Genomic DNA, 22,300 nt, shown 5'->3' with positions numbered 1-22,300 from the left:
AGCAGGAATGGGCCATTCTGCGTATGATCTAAACTATTATTTCTAATCTACTAATGAGTTTAGTTAACTCAGTTCCAGACTCCCAACAGCAGTAGCTTTGTGCAGAACAAAGAACCTGTATTCTTTGGTGGGAACGAGGACAAAATGTAACCACCCAAGCTAATTCCAGTCTCCATTGCCATTTGACTCAATGATACACTGCTTCTGTTCCTTAAGGATTAGCTTCCTGGAAGCTGGAGAGACCTTCTTTCTGTGTTTATCTTTAAACATTTTATTGCAGATTTAGACTACAGAATACTGGTCATGCTATTTAAAATGTGATTATCTTTGCAGTTTGCCATGCAAAAGAATTTAATATGAAAGTAGCAGTGAAGACTACAGTTTTTCTCTGGCACACAATAAATACCTTAATTTACAAATTGTTTTTAATGGGGAAGTGTCAAAATTTAAAACAGCACTATACATAATATTTTCCAACTAAGAAGCGGAGGCTCAGCTTATTTTCTTAGCATAATTTTAACACAAAGACCACCAGGTTCAAAAAATGCATCACTCTGAATTTCATGGAGACTGCATTAGTCAAAGGATATCAACTAAAATGAAGAACATGGGTTATAAAATGCAAAACACTAAAACTAAGAGAATAAAAGTTGAAAAGTAGGTTTCATTAAAGTAATTTAATTCCTAACTATTAGTTATAGCATAAGTAACACGGGCAAGAAAATTTGGCTTATATGTCTGCATACATATACTTCAGAAATATAGCTATCGGTATGGAAAGATATACATAAACCATATGCTTAATGCTATTTATATAAGGAATGCTACCAAAATTTGATAGGTTTACAAACTAACTTCAAGGTTGCATTGGAAAATAGAAACATTCAATAAATTAGAACAAAGCAAGATACTTGTCTCAGGTTTGTCTGACTTCCTTTCTGACTTAGCACAGTAAAAAAATCAGATTATTAGATGTAATAAATAAGATTAAACATTGTTCTGCATCAAGCTAAGGAAGCGGAAAAGCTTTATCCATATACTGAAGTAGAATTTTTTGAAAATAAATAGTCACCCTTATGAGGTCATAATGCCCCTAGGATTAAGAAAATAGCCTGAGGACTATGAAAATCTTCCAATCCACTATAAAATTATGTATGTTTATTTTCATTTAGACAGTTTAATAATCCTGCTGTTAAGTTCTATGAGGGCAATTACCTTATCTAAATATTTGCTTACTGTAAAAATGATGCGCCTGTGGCTGCCAATGCCTATGTATTTTCAGGTGTACCAGTTTTCTCTCTGTATGAAATGTCTGTTACTTGACTCGATGCTCCCACACAGAACCAGAAAGACTGGATTCCGCATTGTAACGATACTATTCATTTCCACAGAGGCCTCAGTTTAGAAACTAAGTAAATCTCACATTATTTTCATAGTGCCAGTGCTACTACTGAGAAAGAGCTATGAATACTATACCCATCTAACCGCAGTGTTTGGGAGACGTATGGAAGGAATAATCAGTGGTTTATGTCCTTGTCCCCTATGCAGCTTTGACATAGCTCCCATGGTTATTAATACAAAATACATGCTTACACTCTGACCGCTGGTGGTGATACAATACCCCGTAATGCAGGGGAGAAAGGACTGAGATCTTCCAAAGCTTCCTGAGCACGTAAGATGTGCCAACAAGATCTACGTTGCAAACAATTGCTGAAAAATGAAATTTTATGGCTTCAATTGTGGCAGTGTGAGCCCAATTCTTGTTGATCATTTCTTTTATGTCTCCCTAAGGACGTGTATCAATTTAACTACAAATATGGCTATAAACTAATGTAAATCCATAAATCAACCCTTGATTCAATGTAAAAGAAGCTTGATCAACTTAAGTGAGTCAGCAAAACTGATATAAACATATCCACAGTGGTATATTAACTACCAGTATTTTACAATATTTAATTTAAATTCATTCAGTTTCCTCACAGAGCCCAGGTCCCTTGGAAGTCACACAAGAGGGTTTGTCTAAGTTTGCTCAGTTATGCTTAATTTAACTGATTCTGTCAACACCTTCATGACACATGAGTGCTTTTGAAGTCACTGAGATCCCTAATGCTTTTCAAGTAATGTATTTAACTTGAGGTCACTAGCACCACTTTTGAAAGTGTCCCTAAGAACTGTATTTTGGCTGAGAGGCTGCTCAGGACATCTTTTTACAGAACTGGACATGCATGCACTCTAAGGGCAGGACACTAGTATAAATGATCCTGCCAACCTAGTTTGTAATATAATCTCTGAAAAATGGACCATTGATACCAGCTTCATTTACTATTGATTTAATTTTTCTGTTTTCAGATGTGTAGGCTTTCTATTGCCCAACAGTAGATATTCCAAATTTCCGCGTGGCAAATGTTTGATGTGTGAATCACATGCATCAAAAGGAAAGAAACGGGAAAAAGTTAGAGCAGTACTTTAAGCACCATATCAAATATGCAGATTTGCAAGGCAGGCGGGGGGGTTGGAAAAAAAAGAGCGAGTATAATCAGTACAACGCCAGACCTCTTAAATGTAATATGGAACAGAGACATACACTGCATGCTCCAGCAGTACTGAAGAAGTTTTGGCAGACATCTTTACAAGATCATTATGCTTAGAAAAAAACTTAGAGGCCAGTACACTGAAATAAAAACTGTAAGATAGCTAATTAACTTCAACATAGTACATATCTTGACATTTTTGCAAGGAGCCAAACACTTAGAACTTCTAATTTAATTGGAGTCAACCCACATTAAAGATGATTGCCAGTAATACTGCCAGTAACAATAATCATAAACAAAGCATCAGACACTATAAAATAAATCACAGCTTTTCATAAATTTATGTATTTACAGGCCAGATTATAATATTCTGACTCATCTCCATGAGCATTTCATTCCAAAACAGCTCATTTTTTTCAGTGATACAGTCCTCACAGCATGATTATCGGTATGTGGCCTGTGGGGGAAAGAAAATCTATCCTTCAGAAAAATTCTTTATACTGTGGACTTTTGACAAGTGAGGGAGATGAGAACTAGGCAAACTCTCCAGACAATGGTTATATCCAACCTTTGGAATCTTACTTGCTTTAATCTTGTCACTGAAAGACCTAAGATCAACATACAATTCATCTGATGTGCAGAGACCTTCAGCTCACATCAGTTACAATTGCATGCAAAGACCAAAGTTCTAAAATGTGATTTGCAACATCCTTTCCTTTTCCTCAGACTTACCTGGTTTCATCAATATAAACTGCCTCCAGCACAGATGCAGCATATTCGATATTCTTTTTTAAATCCACCACATTAATGTCACCCTTCTCCAGCTGCTTTACCAAGCATCTTAATCTGTGAAAAAGAAAATAAAAATATCAGTGCGTTGCTTATATCAAATTTCAGTGACAGCATTTTCTATTTCAAATATTGGAACCAACACAATAGCCAATGTAGAGGGCAAGAGACTGTCACTGCATCTCATGTCTTTTTTTAAATCTGGTTTTACAATGCATGTAACAATGACTAGTTGCATGTTTTTACAGCTTGCTAAATTTGTAAGACCTATTAAGAAAAGGCATATACATCCAGTAAGTCAGAGAGAACTCAGTAACTACCATCAGAGTGATTTTATATTAATTTGTGACATTACAATTATGCCCGAGTCGCTAATTTTGTTTAAATAATAAATAAAACTTTTCAAGTTGTCCTATTATTATTTTTCTGTGCTTAGAAGGTTGATTATAATTTTTTAATATCCACTATATACTGATTTTGCTTCATTTAAATGTCTTTAATTTTTATTTAGGCCTCCAGTTTGGTTTTGCTGCAGAATTTGTATTTTTTATTAGCATGAACCAATGTGGAGCTTCATTGTTTCTATGTTTACAGAAAATTCATCATTATACTAGATGAAAGGTGGTGCCTATGGCATCAGAAAAATCCAAATATTTTCCCAAGTGTGCTTTTACTTTTAGTTTTGAGAACATTCTTTTACATTACAAACACGGATACACCCAAAGGGGATTTTGTAATACATCTACTCATGCCTCTGTAGCAATACATTTGTACAGATAAACTCCCTGAATACCAGATTTTTGTTAAACTCTCAGAGAAGACTTCTGACACTGCTCAACTTAACCATACAGAGTAGTCACAGCACCGGAGCGACCTTATCAGTAACTGTGTAGAGCGGTGACTAAATGGATGCTTAAAGAAGTATGGGTCTTTTCCTTCTTTCTGTGCTGTATCTCCGAGTTGAAATGATCTACAGTTTTGTATCATGTCAGATAAAGATTTCTGTAATTAAAGACACATATCATGTATCTTTGTAGATAAAGATATGTATTAAAAGATACATGAATATCTTTTCACATTTATGACGTGAAAGAGCGTATAAAAAGTATAGTATGTTATATAATGTGATATATACTATATATTATTTTTATTGGGCATATACAATATTTGATTGGACCTAATTAAATTGTATGAAGTAAAAGAAATGCAGTGATATTCAAAACAAATGCCTCAAACCTGGAGAGTACTGTTCTGTCATAAAACCACTTTCATGATTTTTCTTTATATTTATTTGAACTAAGTATAATTATGTCCAACACTGCAAAGATAATGTTAGCAAATGGAATTTTAAGACCAGCCTCCTCAGTTCTCAAAAGTCTTAATTCAATTCAAATTAGCATAGAACATAACACAAGTAAGGCTCTTAGCAACCATATTTACTTGGTATTTTACACAGTGCATTGCCTATCAATGGAATGGAAAATTTAGCGTTAAAAATTTTTCCCAGAGAAGTAAAGTGGGTGGATGAAATAGTGTGGGAGTGCATCTCCTACACAGAAACAACCTTATGCATGGGGAGGCAGTTCCAGCACATAACTCCTTCCACTTCAGAGGTACCTATAGACTGAAGAAGTTAAATCATAGACACTCACCTTGCACTCCCCAACGCACACACCGTAACTCTCCTGGAATGTCTGCTCCTCAGTAATGCACACAAACACACATACGATCCCTCCTGAGCACCAATGCCAAAATGCCCAGGTGAGTCAGGCAGCATCATTGCCGCTACTTGCAAATAGCCATGGGGTGGTTCTACCACTTGCACTGTTCCCTCTGTGTTTGACTGAGCTCGTTTCTGAATCACACTTTCCAAAGTGGAAGCACAGATGAATTTAAAAATGCAACACTCCACAGCAGGGGGGTAGGCTGTGGTAGAACAGTATTAGCTCAAAATGGCTTCAAATCCTATGACTTCCAGTGGTTCTACGTTTTCTCAGGACATAGACCAGATGACAGATACGTGAAATCATTTTTATGCTTGCAGGAGGAAAGGAGTCCCTGGGGCAGCCTTTAAGCCACAAGGACCTTGCAGTATCTTGCTGCATAGGTGGCAGTCCACTGATGTAACTTGCCCTGAAGTTAATAGTTCATATTCTAGGAGGAATGCAGAACACAGTAACAGACTGGGCAATTTGGAAAAGCTGCTCAGGCAAAGTTAAAGTGATTCTGAAGAGGTTACAGAATCACAAAAGGACAAAATCCACATAATTCAATAATGACCAGTGACTTTGTCATCTAATGCATCCACGCTTTGTGGACATGTCCTCACGAGAGCCTGTAGTAGTCCCCAGTGCAGATCTACCTTAGAACCAGAGGATAATTTTGGTTGGAAGGGACCTCCACCTGGTCCAAGCTCTTGCTCAAAGCAGGGCCAACCTCAAAGCTAGGTATAACTTCAAAGTTAGATCAAATTTCTCAGAGGCATTTCCACTCAAGTTCTGAATGCATGGAAATTTCACAAACTCTCCGTTCACCCAGTTTCAATGCTTAATCAGCTTCATGGTGGATAATTTCTTCCCAATATCTAACTTTCTTTTGTAGCAACTTGTGCCCAGTGGCCCCCAACCTTTGCTATGCACTTCCAAGAAAAATCTGGCTCTATCTATGTTACAATGTCCCATTAGGAAGCTGGACACAGCAATAAAATCCCTCGAACAGTGTTGCTGATCAGAGACTATCAGGTGATAATCATGAGGTCTACCCCAAAAGTTAGAAAAACGGCCTTCCAACAGGGCAAAATTAAGTGGGTTATAACAGTATATGAATGGTCTGAATATACTCAACATACTATACATTAAAGTGAAACAGCCACAGAGTTTAAGAGCTGACATTTCACTAATGACTAACATTTTATCAAATAATAAAAATGCCCATGTATAAGGCAAGCCAGTAAGTGTTAAAACACTCATAGCCCAGCATTCCACAAGACAAAGAAAATAGTAAAAAGGACAAGGAAAAGTAACAAAAAAGAATTATTACTCCAGCTGTATTGGAGAGGATTTTTATTTCTTTGTTTGTTTACTTTTAATTAAATGTGATAAATTGAAAACAAACATGAGAAATGCCATTAGAAAACCTGAAATGCTACTTAAAATTAGAGCTAATTGTATTACCCTGCCTGTGAACTGTGCTACTAAGAAATACCAGAGAGCAACAAGCGAAAACTGGAGAGGCTATTTTGTGAAATAGAAAAATGAACTGTTTGAACTGTCCTAAGGTACAAAGAAAATTATATGCAGAGTTAATATGACACAACATGAAAGGAAGAGATTTATAGAGGAAAAGAAACAGATTATTTCTCTCAGGACAACTGAAAACTGCATTTTAAAACTAGCAGCCTCAGTTTGCAAGGGGGAAAGAGACATCTGCAATTAATAAAGGGATGGGTGGAGAAGCATCTTTTGTTGTAGTGAGTAAACACCATTAACAGCGCTGTGGTAGTAAATGCTTTTACGGACAATCCAAAGGCGCTTTGCTCCTACCCATCTTTAAGAGTGCTGGCTGTGAGGTTACCAGAACCAGTGTTTCCCCGGTCCTGACCTCCCCACGCAGCTGATACCTATGGCCAACCGCGGGCAGTAAGTTTTGAGGGCCACCCAGCAACACAGGCAAACCAGGTGAAAATGAGGATCTTACTAGGAGCAGAAGTAGCATGTTCTTGATTAACAATATCAAAATCATGACTCAATTGCTTCCTCCTTAAAATTCTCCCAGGTTTGAATTAAAGTTTTGATAAACCTACCATAACTTAGGGGTTGTACCAAATTAACTGAGGACAGATTTTAGGTTGAGAAGGCTGCCTATGACAGTTTCAGTAACTACAGGGAAAAAAACAGGAAGATAAAGAATCAGTGATTAAAACAATCTTTTTGCAATGTCATCATGAGAAAAATGTTTTCTTTTATGGAATCGAGCGAAGTTCAACATGAGAAATAAGTTTGGAAATACGGAATAATTGTCATAAACGCAGATTAAAAAGATAGCAAAGAAAGGTGCCAGGCGTGGGATTACTTAGGAAGGGAGATTGTAAGGTAGAGAGGCAGAGGAGTTGGACAATTTGTTTCGGGTTTTATAGACTGCCTCTTCCTTATCCAAGGCAAAATAAACTACCAGTGGTCACTGAGAATAAAAAAAGTTTAGCTTAACAGTCTTCAAGAACCAGAACAGGAAAATTCAGCCTAAAGTTAACTTCTGAACCTGAAGACCCTGTGTCTGCTTTCCCAAGTATTACCTTTACCGGCCATCTGAGTCTCCCCACCATCGAGACAGGCAAAGAAACAGCTTTCCAACTTACACATCCGGACTTCACTTAAAACTCTTTTGGAAACTTTGCACAAAAAAAGCTGGCTTTTGCCACAAATCTTACTAAAGGGGAAGTGTAACAAACTGTAAAAAGTAAACTAACCATGCTTCCTATTGTGTTTTGAAATTAATGGAAGTCAGAGTTGAAGATGGGCAATGAACACATGGGTAATTCTTTGAAAATAATAAACACACATTAATGCTAATTACAGAGAAATAGTTATTCATATTAATATTCAATAATCACAATGCCAGTTTAAAAATTAGCTGTGTTGGTTAAGTCAACTCCAATTCAAGTTGCAAATCATTATGTTCTCATGAATCATTTGAGAAAAGCCTAGCTGTGGCCAAATGTATTAATTCCTTGAAAAGATTATGAGCAAATACAGACAACGTATTGTCAGAATAAATGATTATTATCTGTAAATAATTGTTTCATGTTTTGTTTGGACTATTTAATATTGAATAAGAAAATTAAGTGGATAATTGTAATCTTTATTATACAAATTATTTGACCCTCTAAATGAATATTACAAACTAAAAATGGGCTGATATGTAATATGAAATTAAAAGTAAAGAGGAGGAGAGTAACCATACTCTGACAATATAGTTAGTCAGAGTTTAAACACCATTAGTTTTTATAAACTTTGTGGAAGTGGGAAATTTTCCTCTAAAAGCAATTAGAATTAAAACCAGAAACCAGTTTTGCTACGTGTAGTCTTTCTTGTAATAATCAGTTAAATAATTTTCACAACCTGTAGAAAGCATTGCTCACCCCATAGTTCCTCAGCTTTCAAAGCCAGAAGTTACATCCTCATTCAAACATAAACACTCTGAAAACGGGCCAATATCCAGCAATTCCACATCATTAACAGTGATCTATTAAGTTAATTTTTCAGATGATCTATTTAAAACAGCCCAACCCCAGAATCCAAGTTGTTTTACATACCTACACAACTGAGATTCAAGAAAATATTTTAATTAGGAGAAATCCAAAATGGGAATAGCAAAACTTCATCTTGGAAAAGTCACAACAAATAAAACATATAATTATCTCACTTGAATTCTAAAATTCCCTACATAAATTGCCCAAATTCCAATTATTTTTATATGAATTGGTATCATTTGTATTTTACACTTTTCTATTAAGAACATGCATGTATAAAATAAATCTTTATCTAAATACACCTGCCCCTCCAACAAATACTTTGAAATAACAGAGATCAGAAACAAAAAACAAATTGTAATAATAATAATAATCAACCATGCTCTCACTTTTTCAATAAAATTTATAATATATGGATTACTAGAAATCTTTTCGTATGTCAAGGAATATAATTCCTTTTTTATGTTTTCTGCAAGATGGAAGAAAAATACTGACTATGAAACAGGAAAATTCCAGATACAGTTGCAATATTTGTAACACATGGATATAAAAGACTAGACCTGATCATACAAATGGACGAGAGATACTGGAGAAATACCCAGAATATGGTAATAAAGATTCAGGAATGATCCCTTTGAGTCGACACTCCTGTTCCCCTGCTCGTACCTGCAGTTACAAAGTCGCCAACTAATACGTCTTCAAAATGGCCAAGCTTTACTTCAAGGTTTTTTACATTATGGTAGGGAAAAACATGCTATTACAGGGACATTTTGCCAGTCAAGGCAAGACCAGCATATCAATGGAGAGTAAGGATTAGAACCGACGGCTATTGACTCAGACCTTGATGTGCATTTCGCTTCCCTGAAATCATAAAAAACGCAGTTTCAAATGCAGTTACCTAATCACAGAATCATAATGGTCTGGGTTGGAAGGGACCTTAAAGATCATCTAGTTCCAACCCCCTGCCATGGGCAGGGACACCTTCCACCAGACCAGGTTGCTCAAAGCCCCATCCAACCTTGCCCCGAACACTTTCGGGGATTCCAGGAATAGTATTTATTCTAATTAGAGGTGCTGTCTCTCAATAAATTCTGATACTGAGAAATGCAAGATGGATATATCATTGTTTCAGTGCTGCAAATGTGTTTTATGAAATTACTTCTCAATCGCTGCTGTGTCTGAGCATATGCACAAGAAACCTTGTGGTTGCTAAGGGTTTCAAGAATCACATTCATTTCATGATTATTTTAAGCACTATGAGTGGTACACACTGATCTGTAATTATGATTCAGCCATTAGAAAATAAATAGTGAATATGCTTGTAATTCAGACAACATTTTGATATACCAAAACTTCAATGCCATACTGAAGAATTAAAATAGTTCTGCAGCTATATAACACACACTGAAATCTAAATTTTCTTAACGATAAAACTCTGCATTTTCAGGGTGATAGAATTGCCTTGGCTGTTTAGATATCGATCATGTGTATGCAAGATGAAGTGGTTTCCTTCAGGCAGGCATTACCTATTAGGTTTCAGTTCATTTTACCTTACTCATACATTTTCATATTATTTAGCACTCTAATACTGTATAAATATTATCCTTTGGGTCTCATTTAATAACAGGTTCAAGTGTGTTTAAAGACTTAATCAAAATTTAGTCAAAATTCCTAGGTTTTCTTTAGCACCGAGGTGAAATCACAGCAAGCCTTTGAGTCTTACATGGTTTCCACCTAAAACCATAAACTGATCCAAGCTCGCTAAAGAATTTTTGCATAATCCTCAACAAACCTGATCAAACAAATTCCAAGTGCCTGAGAAAGCTTTAGTGTCTTAACTTTAGTAACACTAAATGTCTGCTATTTGCAGCTACGTAACCCTTCACTGTCACCTCCATCATGATCACCTACTGCCCTGGAGAGTTGCCCCAGAGGAGAAGGCTCACCTGGGATCCTGTTGCTGCTGTTCTTTCCTGCTGTCTCTCACCTCCCCCAATTACTCATCCTTTCGCTAAAGTAACTTTCACCATTAGAGTCAATGTATGTCATCAGCACAAATTCTCACACTTGTGAATTTCTCTCACCTCTGTTTCAATGTATGTCATCAGCACAAATTCTCACACATGTGAATTTCTCTCACCTCTGTGCACACCCGAGATACAGAATGAAACCTATTTCAGCCAAGCTTTAACTGTCTTTCAAACTTTTCTCTTGCTTCTGCTAATGAGTCGTCATCAATGCTAATTTGGTTCTTCTGTTCAATTGCTTTCCAGGTTGAAGCTTAACAAAAAAATCAAATTACTTTCTATGTACATACATTCAGGTATCTTATCTGTCTTCTATTAGATCCAACAAGTAACCAACTAGTCTTTCCTTACCTTAAACTCTATGACTGTTTCTACTGCCTCAATGTCCATTTCCATTATCTGAAATTTCACAATCAATCCATGAAATCAAAGACAAATAATGCACAATGTATAGGACTGATTTGTAAATTGCAACTTATCCTTCTAATGGTTTTTGCTGAATGTTTATTTTTGTCTGAAGATTGACATTTGATCTATAGGATTCTCCTGAATTGTATATGCATTATATAGAGTGCTAGCTAAAGCTATTTCATGTTGAAGTTGCCAAATACTTGAACGGCCTGTACGTCTCAAAGTCTTCATCACAATCTAGCTAAATTCACTATCAACAACAAGCTGGGAAATCAAACATAAACTCATCACCTGCTAAAAATCATGCTTGAAGATGACAGAAGACTTTCAGCACGTCTTACTTGCCGGAGCTAATGCGATAAACACACAGAAAAGGCACACAGCCCTTACTCCCCATAGCTGTTTAAAAAGCTTTACTTCTCTTGCAGACAGCAGCTGGGAGCACAGTGATCAAAGCAGCTGCTAAAAGGCAGAAGTTAAGCCTCCAAATCTTCCAAAGCAGTCCTCTCCATTATTTAAAAAAAAAAAAAAAAAAAAAAAATTTCCATGGCAGAAGAAGAATATTTCCAAATAGATCACTTCACACTCACATTTGAGTGTTATCTCTACATTCCAACAAGAAACCTGTATGCAAACCTCTGCACCACTGGAAATTATCACAGGAGTACAGGCCTGGCACATCTCACTCTCTGCTTCAGAGGCACTTTCTTGGCCCTACCTCACAGCTCCCAATCATCACATCTGCATCTCCCATACCTGTAAGAAAGGTCATGACCTACTTCTGCCCCAGGGATGGTCCCAGAGTTATGTGAGATGTTTGCTGTTTTAAGAGGGTTCCTGCTAGAAAGCATTTCTTCAGATGACAATACTATGCCACAATCCCTCTCCCCTTCACATGATCCAGATTGTTTAACATGACTGCGATGCACTAAATATTTGATCTCATCACACAACCCAGCAAATGGAGTCTCTCTTGTCGGCAACTAGATAAATGTAATGGTCTGAAAATGTTTGTCGTCTCTCTCTCATGTTCTGCTGCCTACTACTACTAGAAACTGCATTTTGCTTTAGTTACTCTTGAAACTTATAGATGAGATAGTATCTTCCCATGCAGTGGTATCTTACAAATTTATCAATTATCACAGAAGGACAGGGGTTTGGAAATTGATATCTCATTACTCTTTCTTTTATTCTGTCTTTCCTCTCATTCACCCTGAAGTCATTGGTACACCCATCCTGAATCCACATGCTGAATAGCTCCTTCATTCCTCAGGACCAGAAAATCTGGGTTGAAGAATGTTGATACTTGTCCTTTGAAAACAGCATGCAAAGAGGTAGAAAGTCCTTTTAGAAACATTAAAAACAAGCTATCATATAAAAAGTCAACCAATGTTTTTAATTTAAGACTGCATTAATCAGAACTGGTAACTTTGTACTGAAAATATTTTCTAGACTACTAAGAAAATATGTTGCTGTCATTGTGAAGGCTTTTGAAAGCCTTTTAGTGCAATTTCTGCATTTGTTAAGAACAGACGATTGGCAAGTGTTTGGCATTAAAAATAACGTCATTGCCCAGTGGTCAAAGAACCTTCATCTATGCCACTTACCATGAGTATCCTTTCCTCTACTTGATAAAGTCACACATGAGCAAACAACCCACAAAATGTCCTTCATTAACATTAAGATAACAACACTTTGTTCTGTGATTTCTCTGTGGAATCAAACTACATTAAATACTATATATTCTGGATATAATTAACATTTTGATTTCCCCAAGACAGACATTAGAACCAGGACAGAATTTCCTTGCTGCATATCACAGGTCAAAATATATAAATGTGGCGAAACCGTTACAGTTAACACCTCTGGCAACTTTTTAATTTGTTTCATTGATAATTACAGATTTTTTGAGACATCAAGCTGTAGAATCTGGGTCCTGGTAAGTAATCTGGGTCCTCTGTGCTTATTTACAAATGATTTTATATCTATTTCTGACCTGTTGATTTCCATGGGCAGAGCATGAAATATAGTACAATTTGGCTGCTTAGTATGCCATCTTCCATTCCACTTCTCTCAACATACATACAACTTATCACTGATGTTGTATTAAGTCAACAGAGGTTACAGGAGGACCTATATAAAAACATACTACAGAAGAAAAGTGTTTTGAAATGGCAGTCCCTTGTATTCATTCTAAGAACATGGTCAGATGTGGTGCCCCAGCTCTCTCTCGGTGCCCCATTCCAACCCCTTTTTCCTAGAAATTATTGCCCCACCATATCTGACAGCACAAGTGCATGTGTAACAATATGTCTTCAACCTGATCGTGCCAAAACAATTTGATTCACCTTCAAGATATTTTACAGTAGGGGGATTTCTACTGAAGTCTTTCCATAGAACAAAATTAGGGGTCATGTGTTACGCCATCAAATGAATCAGGGTAGTTGGTTCAGCTGGCCTAACAGGCCAGCATAACAACCAACATAATCCTACTTCAAACCAAGCTCCAACTTGTCATTTGGTTTAGAAGCCCTAGTTTCTTACTTATAATTAAACACATGAAGTACCAGAATATAAAAGTTATACTTTTTATATATAATCACACCTTCCAGATGGGATGACAGAGCGAAGTTATCTTGAATTCTGCTTTTGAAATGTATCACGGGTTCTGAGGAACAAAATACAGATCTCTATTTGTTGGGATAAAATTACGAAATGTAAAAAAATTGCAAATATTTGCATTATGAACTATTACGAACTATTGAATAAAATATTAACATAATTTAAGAGTTACCTTAGTCTGCCTAAAATTTTGTAGGAAAAAAAAAATACCACCACCTTAATTCAGATGTGTCTTTTACTGAATAATTACAGCTTCAACAAATCTATTTTCACTAAAAGAATTTTTCATTCAAAAGACAGAGCAAGACATAAATGCTTTAGCACAACAGCTGTAGTAATTACAGTACAATTTTGCTGTAAAATCATTACCATCTCAGTTGTTCTGAAGAAAGGATATAGTACAGGTAATGTATATGACAATGTAAAAATATGAATAGGGCTTTTATTTAAAATTGCAATACTGCAATTAAAAAGAAAAAAAAAAAATTAGGAGATGCTAGAATCCAGCACTCTGTTACGTGTGAAACTAACTTCTGGCATTTGGAATTGTTAAAAATAAATGTTCTGCTGAAAAATTGCAAAATCAAAGTACTTCAAAGTAGGTCTTGGTATATGAGAAGTAGAACATTAGAAAAGCTTAAACACACTTGAGAGCTGTATAAATGTTTAAAAGAGGAAAGAAACAAGTGGGTGTCCTTTCCTCCTATATTCTTTAAGAACGCTCATAAATAGGATGAAATGTAACATGACCACTTATTTACACATATGAGCTTGATCTAGGATTCATCTACATGAGAAACTAAATTTGAATTAGCGTCATGTAAGAAACTGAAATTCACTATCTGTCCTTGACTAACTCCATCTTTGGATACTTCAGGATGAGCAGAACTAACAGGAACAAGTCCCCGGAGCTCATCAGGAAGGATATTTCCAAAAAAAGTTATTCTTGAATAACGTCACGTTAAAACCATTATCTGGCATATAGTATATCTGGGCTGTATGCATATTGGGTTTGGTTCTGGAAACAGTTGTGACAGGAATTGTAGGAAACCAAATAAGAAATCATTTGTGGTCAATACCTGGTATAAAGCTGCCATTTCCCTCAGCCTGTGAAGTGCCTGGCACCTCAATATACAGCGTTCAGGCTTTGTAGGCCTGGGAAGGTAGACAGGATGAGAGGCCATTTCTTAGTTGCTGGTGTTTCCTTTGCCTTAATTGATGCTACCCGTAAGAGTTCCCACTATTCCTTCCACATTTAATAAACACAGACTAATAGACTGTGAAAGCATTACGCAAAAAGTAGCAAACTGCAGCCTTGCTCTAATCCAGAGGACACCATGATGGGACAGGCCACTATCCTTACCGCAGAATCGCCTAGGCTTTTCTCCACTGTCCTCAGCACTTCGGTGAGTTTGGGGCTTTCTTCTTACACATCCCACAAAGCGCTTTAACTCATCCGTCCCGATAAGACGTACTAACCCCAACAGCTGTTCACATCATCTTGCCTGATTTGAAAACATGCTATTAAACCAACCTGATTATCAGCCTATTCACTAAAAATTGACAATATTTTCATAGCTGTTGCTATTCCAGGTTTGAAGTAGAGCACACCTCAGAAGGTGTAGTCCAGAATCTATAACTAAAAGCATTACTTTTGTCTTGTTTTGTTTAAGCTGAGAAACTGTAGGAAACACAGACTGTAATTAACCGCCAAGATATTAACCTTTTGTTCCTCGTCACGTACGTAGCTGGCTAATTTGCCTGTTTATATACACTTTACACATACTATAAGCAGACTAGATTGAAAATTCAGAAACTAGTGCTCAAACTGATCATTACAATATATGACAATATTCAGAGAATATTCATGATCAGAATAACATGGAAGTTATACCCTTCATCAAGGATTTTGCAGCAGATAACATTTTACTTAACTTCTCTGTATCTCCAAGTGAAATAAAACGTAGCACAAAAGACATCTCTCAGCCTGAACAGATCACAGCAGAATTTTTCAGAATATGTCATGTTTCCTACAGAAGAGATGCATTTGCTTCTTCATTTTAGAAAGAATGTTCTTTAATTATCACTCAGTTCTAAGGAGCTACACCATCGTACAGTCAGTCCTGCTAACTAGAGCATCAGATCCAGCATCTTTTCCTAAGGCAAAGGAAATGGACTGTGCCTTATAAAGCACCTCTTGGGCTTTTATGGCAAAAAACTCACCAAAAATAATTCTCAGGCTTTCTGTCCAACACAATGATCATCTTTCTTAGCTGTTAAATGATGCACTGCTCCATTACTTTCTAAAAAATTCCTATACTGATTTCAAAATGAACCACATAACTATATTCATCCAGCTATGTTTAATTACTTGTGAAATTGCTTAGAAATGTTCTGTTTGTTATCTACACAAATACTATACCAGAAAGAGCTTTCAGCTGGAAAATTACTGGGCTTCTAGGCAAGCAGTGGTTTATAAGAAAATTTCAAACCCAGTTTTTAATAACATAAAATTCTGTTCTTCATGACTGTGCCTTTCTAGGGCTCAGAAATTAAAATCTGAATTCTTCAAGGTGATGAGAGTACAACATCCCTAAATGTACTCCTCTAGGGATATGAAATCTAACCTGAAAAGTTCATCTCCTTTATGGTCATGACTAACATAATTGCTAAGTTGTGCTTCATTTTTCATAGCTCTTCTGAATGAATCACTATCCTTCAGTCTCTCTGCAAAGCCCTGACATTCCTTTCAAGTAAGGACTTGGTTACATTTTAATTTCAAAATAGAAAACTACTGAAGTTCTTGATTCAATGTTATAAGAAAATGTTTGTTTACAAACTTACTAAGAATTTCGGAAAATTTTGTGTCTGTGTAAAAAATCAAAATAGGCAGTAAAACAGTTAGAAAGTGTAACTACATATTGTGATTTGCCTGCCATATTCTCAAACAATACATTATTTTGTTTTCCATTGCTTTTCAGATTCTCCTATTGCAGCGTATCTTTTATTGGAATCCCCAGTTTTGAAATCAAATTATTCACTTTAATCTAACATAGCATTCAGAGAAGTAAGCCAGTAGTTTGGCCAAGAAAAACAAGCCAGCTTTAATACAGCACCGATCAATCCAGGTGTTGATCGCAAGGGAGTGCTTACCTGAATAAAGACCACAGAGAAATACTACAGCAAAGCATACAGGAGTTAAATTTCATAAAATTAATGCAAATGAGAAAGTGCCTTATTCAGCAGTCTCCTATCTGCTTTCACCTGCAGATACCTACATTATGTCTTGAGTATGCAACGCAGGACGTTCTGGAACGGGTAATGGGGAAAGGTACAGTTCAGTTCTGGTGAATGAGGTTTTGGACAGTTGTGCCTTGATCAAGCAAACCAGAAAAATAAGAGCTCAGGGCTGATGACAGTGTTTACAGCCTGTTTGATTGTGATCATTGGGATGAAAAGTCTATGATTGTCTTGCCATTACAGATTGAGAGTAGTCACGTTAGAGTGCAATTTCACCCTGGAAAGACAATGTGGAAACGACAGCGAACCAGATGGTTGTCACCGTTGTGGGGGGCTGCCACCCCCTCCTAGGTCAGCAGATGACAGTAACTGCTAGACTGGCGATGTGCTTATACAGCTTCAACAGCAGGGCCAGGACCCTGGCTGGCTGTCCACACGCGATGTTCAGCAACGCCGAATTTGACCATACTAGGAAGTGAGTCTTCTAAGCCACTTTATAGCTCTCTCAGCTTATTATTTTGGGGGAGTTTCTTAATGTCATATTTTATGATTATTGATGACTAGAAATTCAACTGTGGACTCTAAGCAATTTCTAAGTTGATTCAAGGATTTAAGGATGCATTCTGAAAGATGTGTGAAAGATTTCAGTGTTAACATTGGCCAGAGATTTCCATTTTGCGCAGTGATACACACACAAAGAAGGAGACAGAAAAAAACCACCACATTTCTCACCATAGTGAGGATACACCTCAAAAAACAATTACAGAAAAGCAAAAGGATTGCAAAATGCTCAACTGGAAGGCAAATACATAGCTGGAAACTTTGCTCCAGCTTATTAAAAACTTTGTAGTGCCAAAGCTGTTAAGAGGTAAGTACCTATGTATATAAATAAAATAAATACACACTGAAGGAGAAAAGGTGCACTCACCACGAGGCTGGGGGATCAAACCACACAGTGAAGAGATCTAAATATAGCTTTTTAACATTTAAGGCAAATAAAACAGTTGTCAAAAGATGGATTGGCTTCCTTTTTAGGAAACACGTGTTGAAATGCCTGATTGATTAAGTGAGAGTATGCAAGAAAGTCAGGTTAAAGCCCTCCTTTATCATAGTCAGTCAAGGAATATGAATGAAATGTGAACAAGCCGGAGTAGAGACACTGGCATACAGTAACTAAACTAGCAAAAATATTTATGTAGTTTTATGAAGAAACTTGCCCAAGGCTCAATAACGTGAAATTAAAGTAAGCTATGTGGGAATAGCTAGCAGTTATGAAAAAGCAGGTATATGTGCACCTAAAAAAAAAGATATGATCCATGCCATAACTGTTTGGAGAATAAAGGACTATAAGTATTTTGTATCACTCTTCTATTAATCTTCAGTTTTTATTATCTTTGAAATTTGCTGTCTGACAAATGTGATTCTAACTTTGCATACATCGGCATATATCTTAAAATACTGCTAATATTCTACTGTTGGATACATATTAATGTATTTTACATGAAGAAGAAATGTAAGTAAAATCAATGTAATAATTTTCGTCCTGTAGATCCTAGATCAGTTATTAAAGAAAGGCATTTGTATTACATTGAATCAGATTTAATGTGAAGTTAATTCAGGGAGTAATTTAAAGTATGCTTTGCCATAGAATAACTGCTTTCTATTCTTGTTTTCAAAATGTACTAGTACATAAATACTTGTTTAAGCTTTTCATTCATTATTATTATTATTTTGAGGTCATGCCAGCTGCATTTAGTCTAAATTTTAATCCAGAATAGTTAATCTCAGATTCTTTTCTGGAATATTCTTACTAAAGTTCAAAGGGGAGCACCATTAAATGAACAAACATGGAACAGTGGAGTAAGATATTCTCACAGTACAAAGAAATAAACCTTTTCAAAATCGATCACACAAAATTACAGCAATAACTCTTGACAAGGATTAATCAAAAGACGATCTAATTATTTTGTGCTGAGTTGGAGGCGCTTACTCAGCCACAGCTATTCTACTAGATTCCGATATATTGAAAAAAAAAAGATCTTGGCACCTCAACCACAAACATGGTTACAGAAATGACATAAAAATTTGCCACACTTTCATGACCTCATTTATTCTATCTAGTTGTCTGACATGGATTTCAATTATTTTTGCAGTAGGAGGAATTAATTAATTGCACTCAGAGGCAGAATAGCTTGACATGCAGATACACATTTGATCATAGATTAATGTGAGCCCCTAAATCTGACAACATATAATTTAATCTTGGGAATAATTCCTTTCTGAGGCAGATTTCTGAGTTTTACCCCTGTGGCTTATCACCTCTGCTTACAACCAGACTGTCCTAACATTTTAAGGCGAAAATACGCGCTGCAATTCTTTTTCATTAATTACATTATCCTCACAAGTCTAACTGCATCGTGCACTTACAGATCCTTTTCTTTACTCAGCAGCTTTCATAGGCTTCTGAAAGCAACGCAGATTTTTCTAAACACCAGCACTCATTCAATTTAGCCCAAAGATACATAAATACAAGTGCAAAGATTACAGCAATAAAACCTGTATCTTTTCCTCTGATTCGACATTCATCTTCCCATTCACCCCAGGTTGCCTCCACCTCTCACCGAACGCAAGCTCATCCCTGCTCTCTCCGTGTATTCCTGCCGGGGCTCATGGATGCTCGCTGTCCACTGTCATGTTCTAGTCATGATCCTCAACCTATTTAGCATTCCCTCTAATCTTGGGGCCAGGCATGTGAAAGACAAGCTTTGCCCCTATAGGGCTTCTTTCGCTTGGGTCCCTCGACACTTTTGCTCTAAACTGGGCCTGGTCCTTTCCAGTTTTATTTCTTGGTGGCTTGTTTTGTTTTTCCTGCCATTCAACTCCCTGCACTCAGACAGACGTGCCAAAGAGGTGAACTGAGGAGTACTGGCATTAAAAGGGCATTTTCCCTCACCTTGCCTTTCATCTACAAAATATACTACACATAACTGTATAGCTCACATAATGAGGAATTGTATTAATACACAGCTACAGTTTATGTTTAGATATATGATTTGATCAAATTTTTTCAAATGTTTATCTATGACGATATGAAGGTAACACACTTGCAAGTATTTAACAGTCAAATCACTACGCAAGGCAGCTCCCTACAGATTATTCTTGAGTCTTGTTCTAATGATGATACAGGCATTTGTTTTCAATATTTAATTGATGCAAAGCAAGTAAATATGAAACACCACATGTTCCCTAAGACTGAAGGCAACTGTTTCCTAGATCTTCATCACCCTGCAGCATGATGCTGATGTCAGTAATAGCGTTAATCATTAGTTAGGTCAGAATTTTAGTTGGCATGAATCTCACAGAACACAGTGAAGTTCTATCAGTTTACATGAGTACACATGTTTTCCGACGCATTTTGGTATAATGGCATGAAGAAACAAAATCGGTGTTTTCTAGGTGAAGACTACCTGCACTGAATTTTTTTTAGTTCAGCATATATTCAAAATTGCATTACAAAGCCATTGAACAACTTCAATTATGAAGACAGATAAGAAAAGCTGTTTAGAAATACATCAATACCTCATGCATATAAAAAAGATATATAGATAAACATTTCATGAAAGATATTTTGCTGCTGTCACCAATGAAGCACAATTCATTCTTCAAATGCACTTCATTCATTTGCAATGCTCTCCAGAAAGGTTTCAGTCCTGAAAATACATGAAATCATGAATTATATCAGTTTGACATAGTAAATCCTGTAGTATATCTTTTCACTACAGGCCTAGCTGACAAAGAATTCAAGATGGACTCCTTCAAAAACCCCCAGCATGAGCAGACCTGTGCTGGTGTCCCACTGAGCCAAAAGAGCAGGCAGCTGAGCCGAGTGACCGGTGTCAGCAAGGTGGGACTCGGGGACTCGCGAGACAGAACAGTTCTCCCACACATAGAATAAGGATTCATTATATAAGTGTTTCTCAAAGAACACAAGTACTAAGCTGCCTTTTACTATATCCACATCTACATATCTAGATTATTGGAACTTGTGACTTAGCACTAAATTTTATTGAGAACAACCTTTCCTTTCCTCACCGCTATTCTTGTTACACACCAAAAATGGACTTGATCGGGATATCTGGTTTCTGTTGCAATGCTGGGGTTTTTTTCAGCAATATAGCCTCTTCCAAGCTCCAAATTATAAATGGGTGCATGGCTGAATGATTTTGAAATGGCATGAAATATTCTAAGAAAAAAACACATCATCTTTAACAAAATAATTGTTTGATTTTGCAGTCCTTTCATGCATACTCCATTTAACTCCACCACATTTCTACTAGCACAAGGCTTAAAAATTATGTCTTAAACTACCAATTTTAGGTGTCTTATAAAGCAATCCAAATGTTCCTCTCTTTGATGGTGGTGGAATAAATGCTAGCTTAAGCATGACTATGTTTTTCAGTAGCATCCCTTATAACACTGTAAATGTAATACATGTAAGGCTGAGGTCTGCTTTGGAAATTATAATTATTTTTTCTTCAGATCTGCTCCAAAGTTTTCTTGTGATGAATAAGGCAGTTTTTGAGTTGCCTTTCTGAATCTTGTCAGCATTTCCCAATCCCACGTTTGTAAAACTGTGGCACTTTTCCAAAACATTGTCTCATAAATCTTATTCAAACAGAAAAATCTTTAAACTGGATTTTGTGGACCTACATCAGTGAATGAACATGGAAACTTGTCTTTTATAAATAGGTTTATAGGAACCTCATAAAAGCCAGTTAAGAGGTTTTTCAGACCTTTTAGAGATTTTGAGTTTTAAAAAGAAACTAAGATAAATATATCATGATAATCCTATTCCCAACACCTGTAACATCTCTATTTATTAGACTTGTCATTGCATTTAACTAGCTGCTCGTAATTATTAAAAAGGTAAACACTGTTGTAAGATGGATTCATGGTAGTACGTTCTCTCTATTAATAAAAAAATGTTCCTGCAGTTCCTCTACTGTTAGATTAGACAGTATAATTACATGATCTGCCAGATCATTTACCAGCATCCTCCTATAGAACTGGTTTTATTTAGCTGCTAGATTTAGCTATCATTCTAAAATTTAAAATAAGAATGTCTAATTTTGTAGTAATCACAGTAAACAAATATGTTACAGTGGTCTCTTAGTCACGTGTTCTATTCCACATTCAGATTTGACATAATCTCAATATTTGACATTTATGTTTACATTTAATGCTATAGCCATGCATATCACAGCACAGTAAACAAGAGCACAAAAACTTCCTCAGACAGAATCAAAGAATCATTAAGGTTGGAAAAGACCTTTAAGATCATCAAGTCCAACCATCAACCCAACACCACCATGCCCAATAAACAATGTCCCACAGTGCCACATCCACACATTTTTTTAACACTTTCGGTGATG

General features: G+C 36.4%; 1 protein-coding gene across 1 annotated transcript in view; it reads right to left on the bottom strand.

Annotated features, from left to right (window-relative positions):
• Nucleotides 1-22,300, bottom strand: part of PDE1A (phosphodiesterase 1A, calmodulin-dependent) — a 149,802-nt gene that overhangs the window by 53,101 nt on the left and 74,401 nt on the right. Inside the window, exon 2 of the mRNA XM_010291165.1 lies at nucleotides 3,264-3,377. Within this exon, the coding sequence (XP_010289467.1) occupies nucleotides 3,264-3,377 (114 nt within the window). The remainder of the gene's footprint in view (nucleotides 1-3,263; nucleotides 3,378-22,300) is intronic.

This window comes from Phaethon lepturus, unplaced genomic scaffold (genome assembly GCF_000687285.1).
Source record: "Phaethon lepturus isolate BGI_N335 unplaced genomic scaffold, ASM68728v1 scaffold3057, whole genome shotgun sequence".
In the NCBI taxonomy this organism is placed as follows: Eukaryota; Metazoa; Chordata; class Aves; order Phaethontiformes; family Phaethontidae; genus Phaethon; species Phaethon lepturus.
This window is presented reverse-complemented; position numbering and strand designations above follow the sequence as displayed.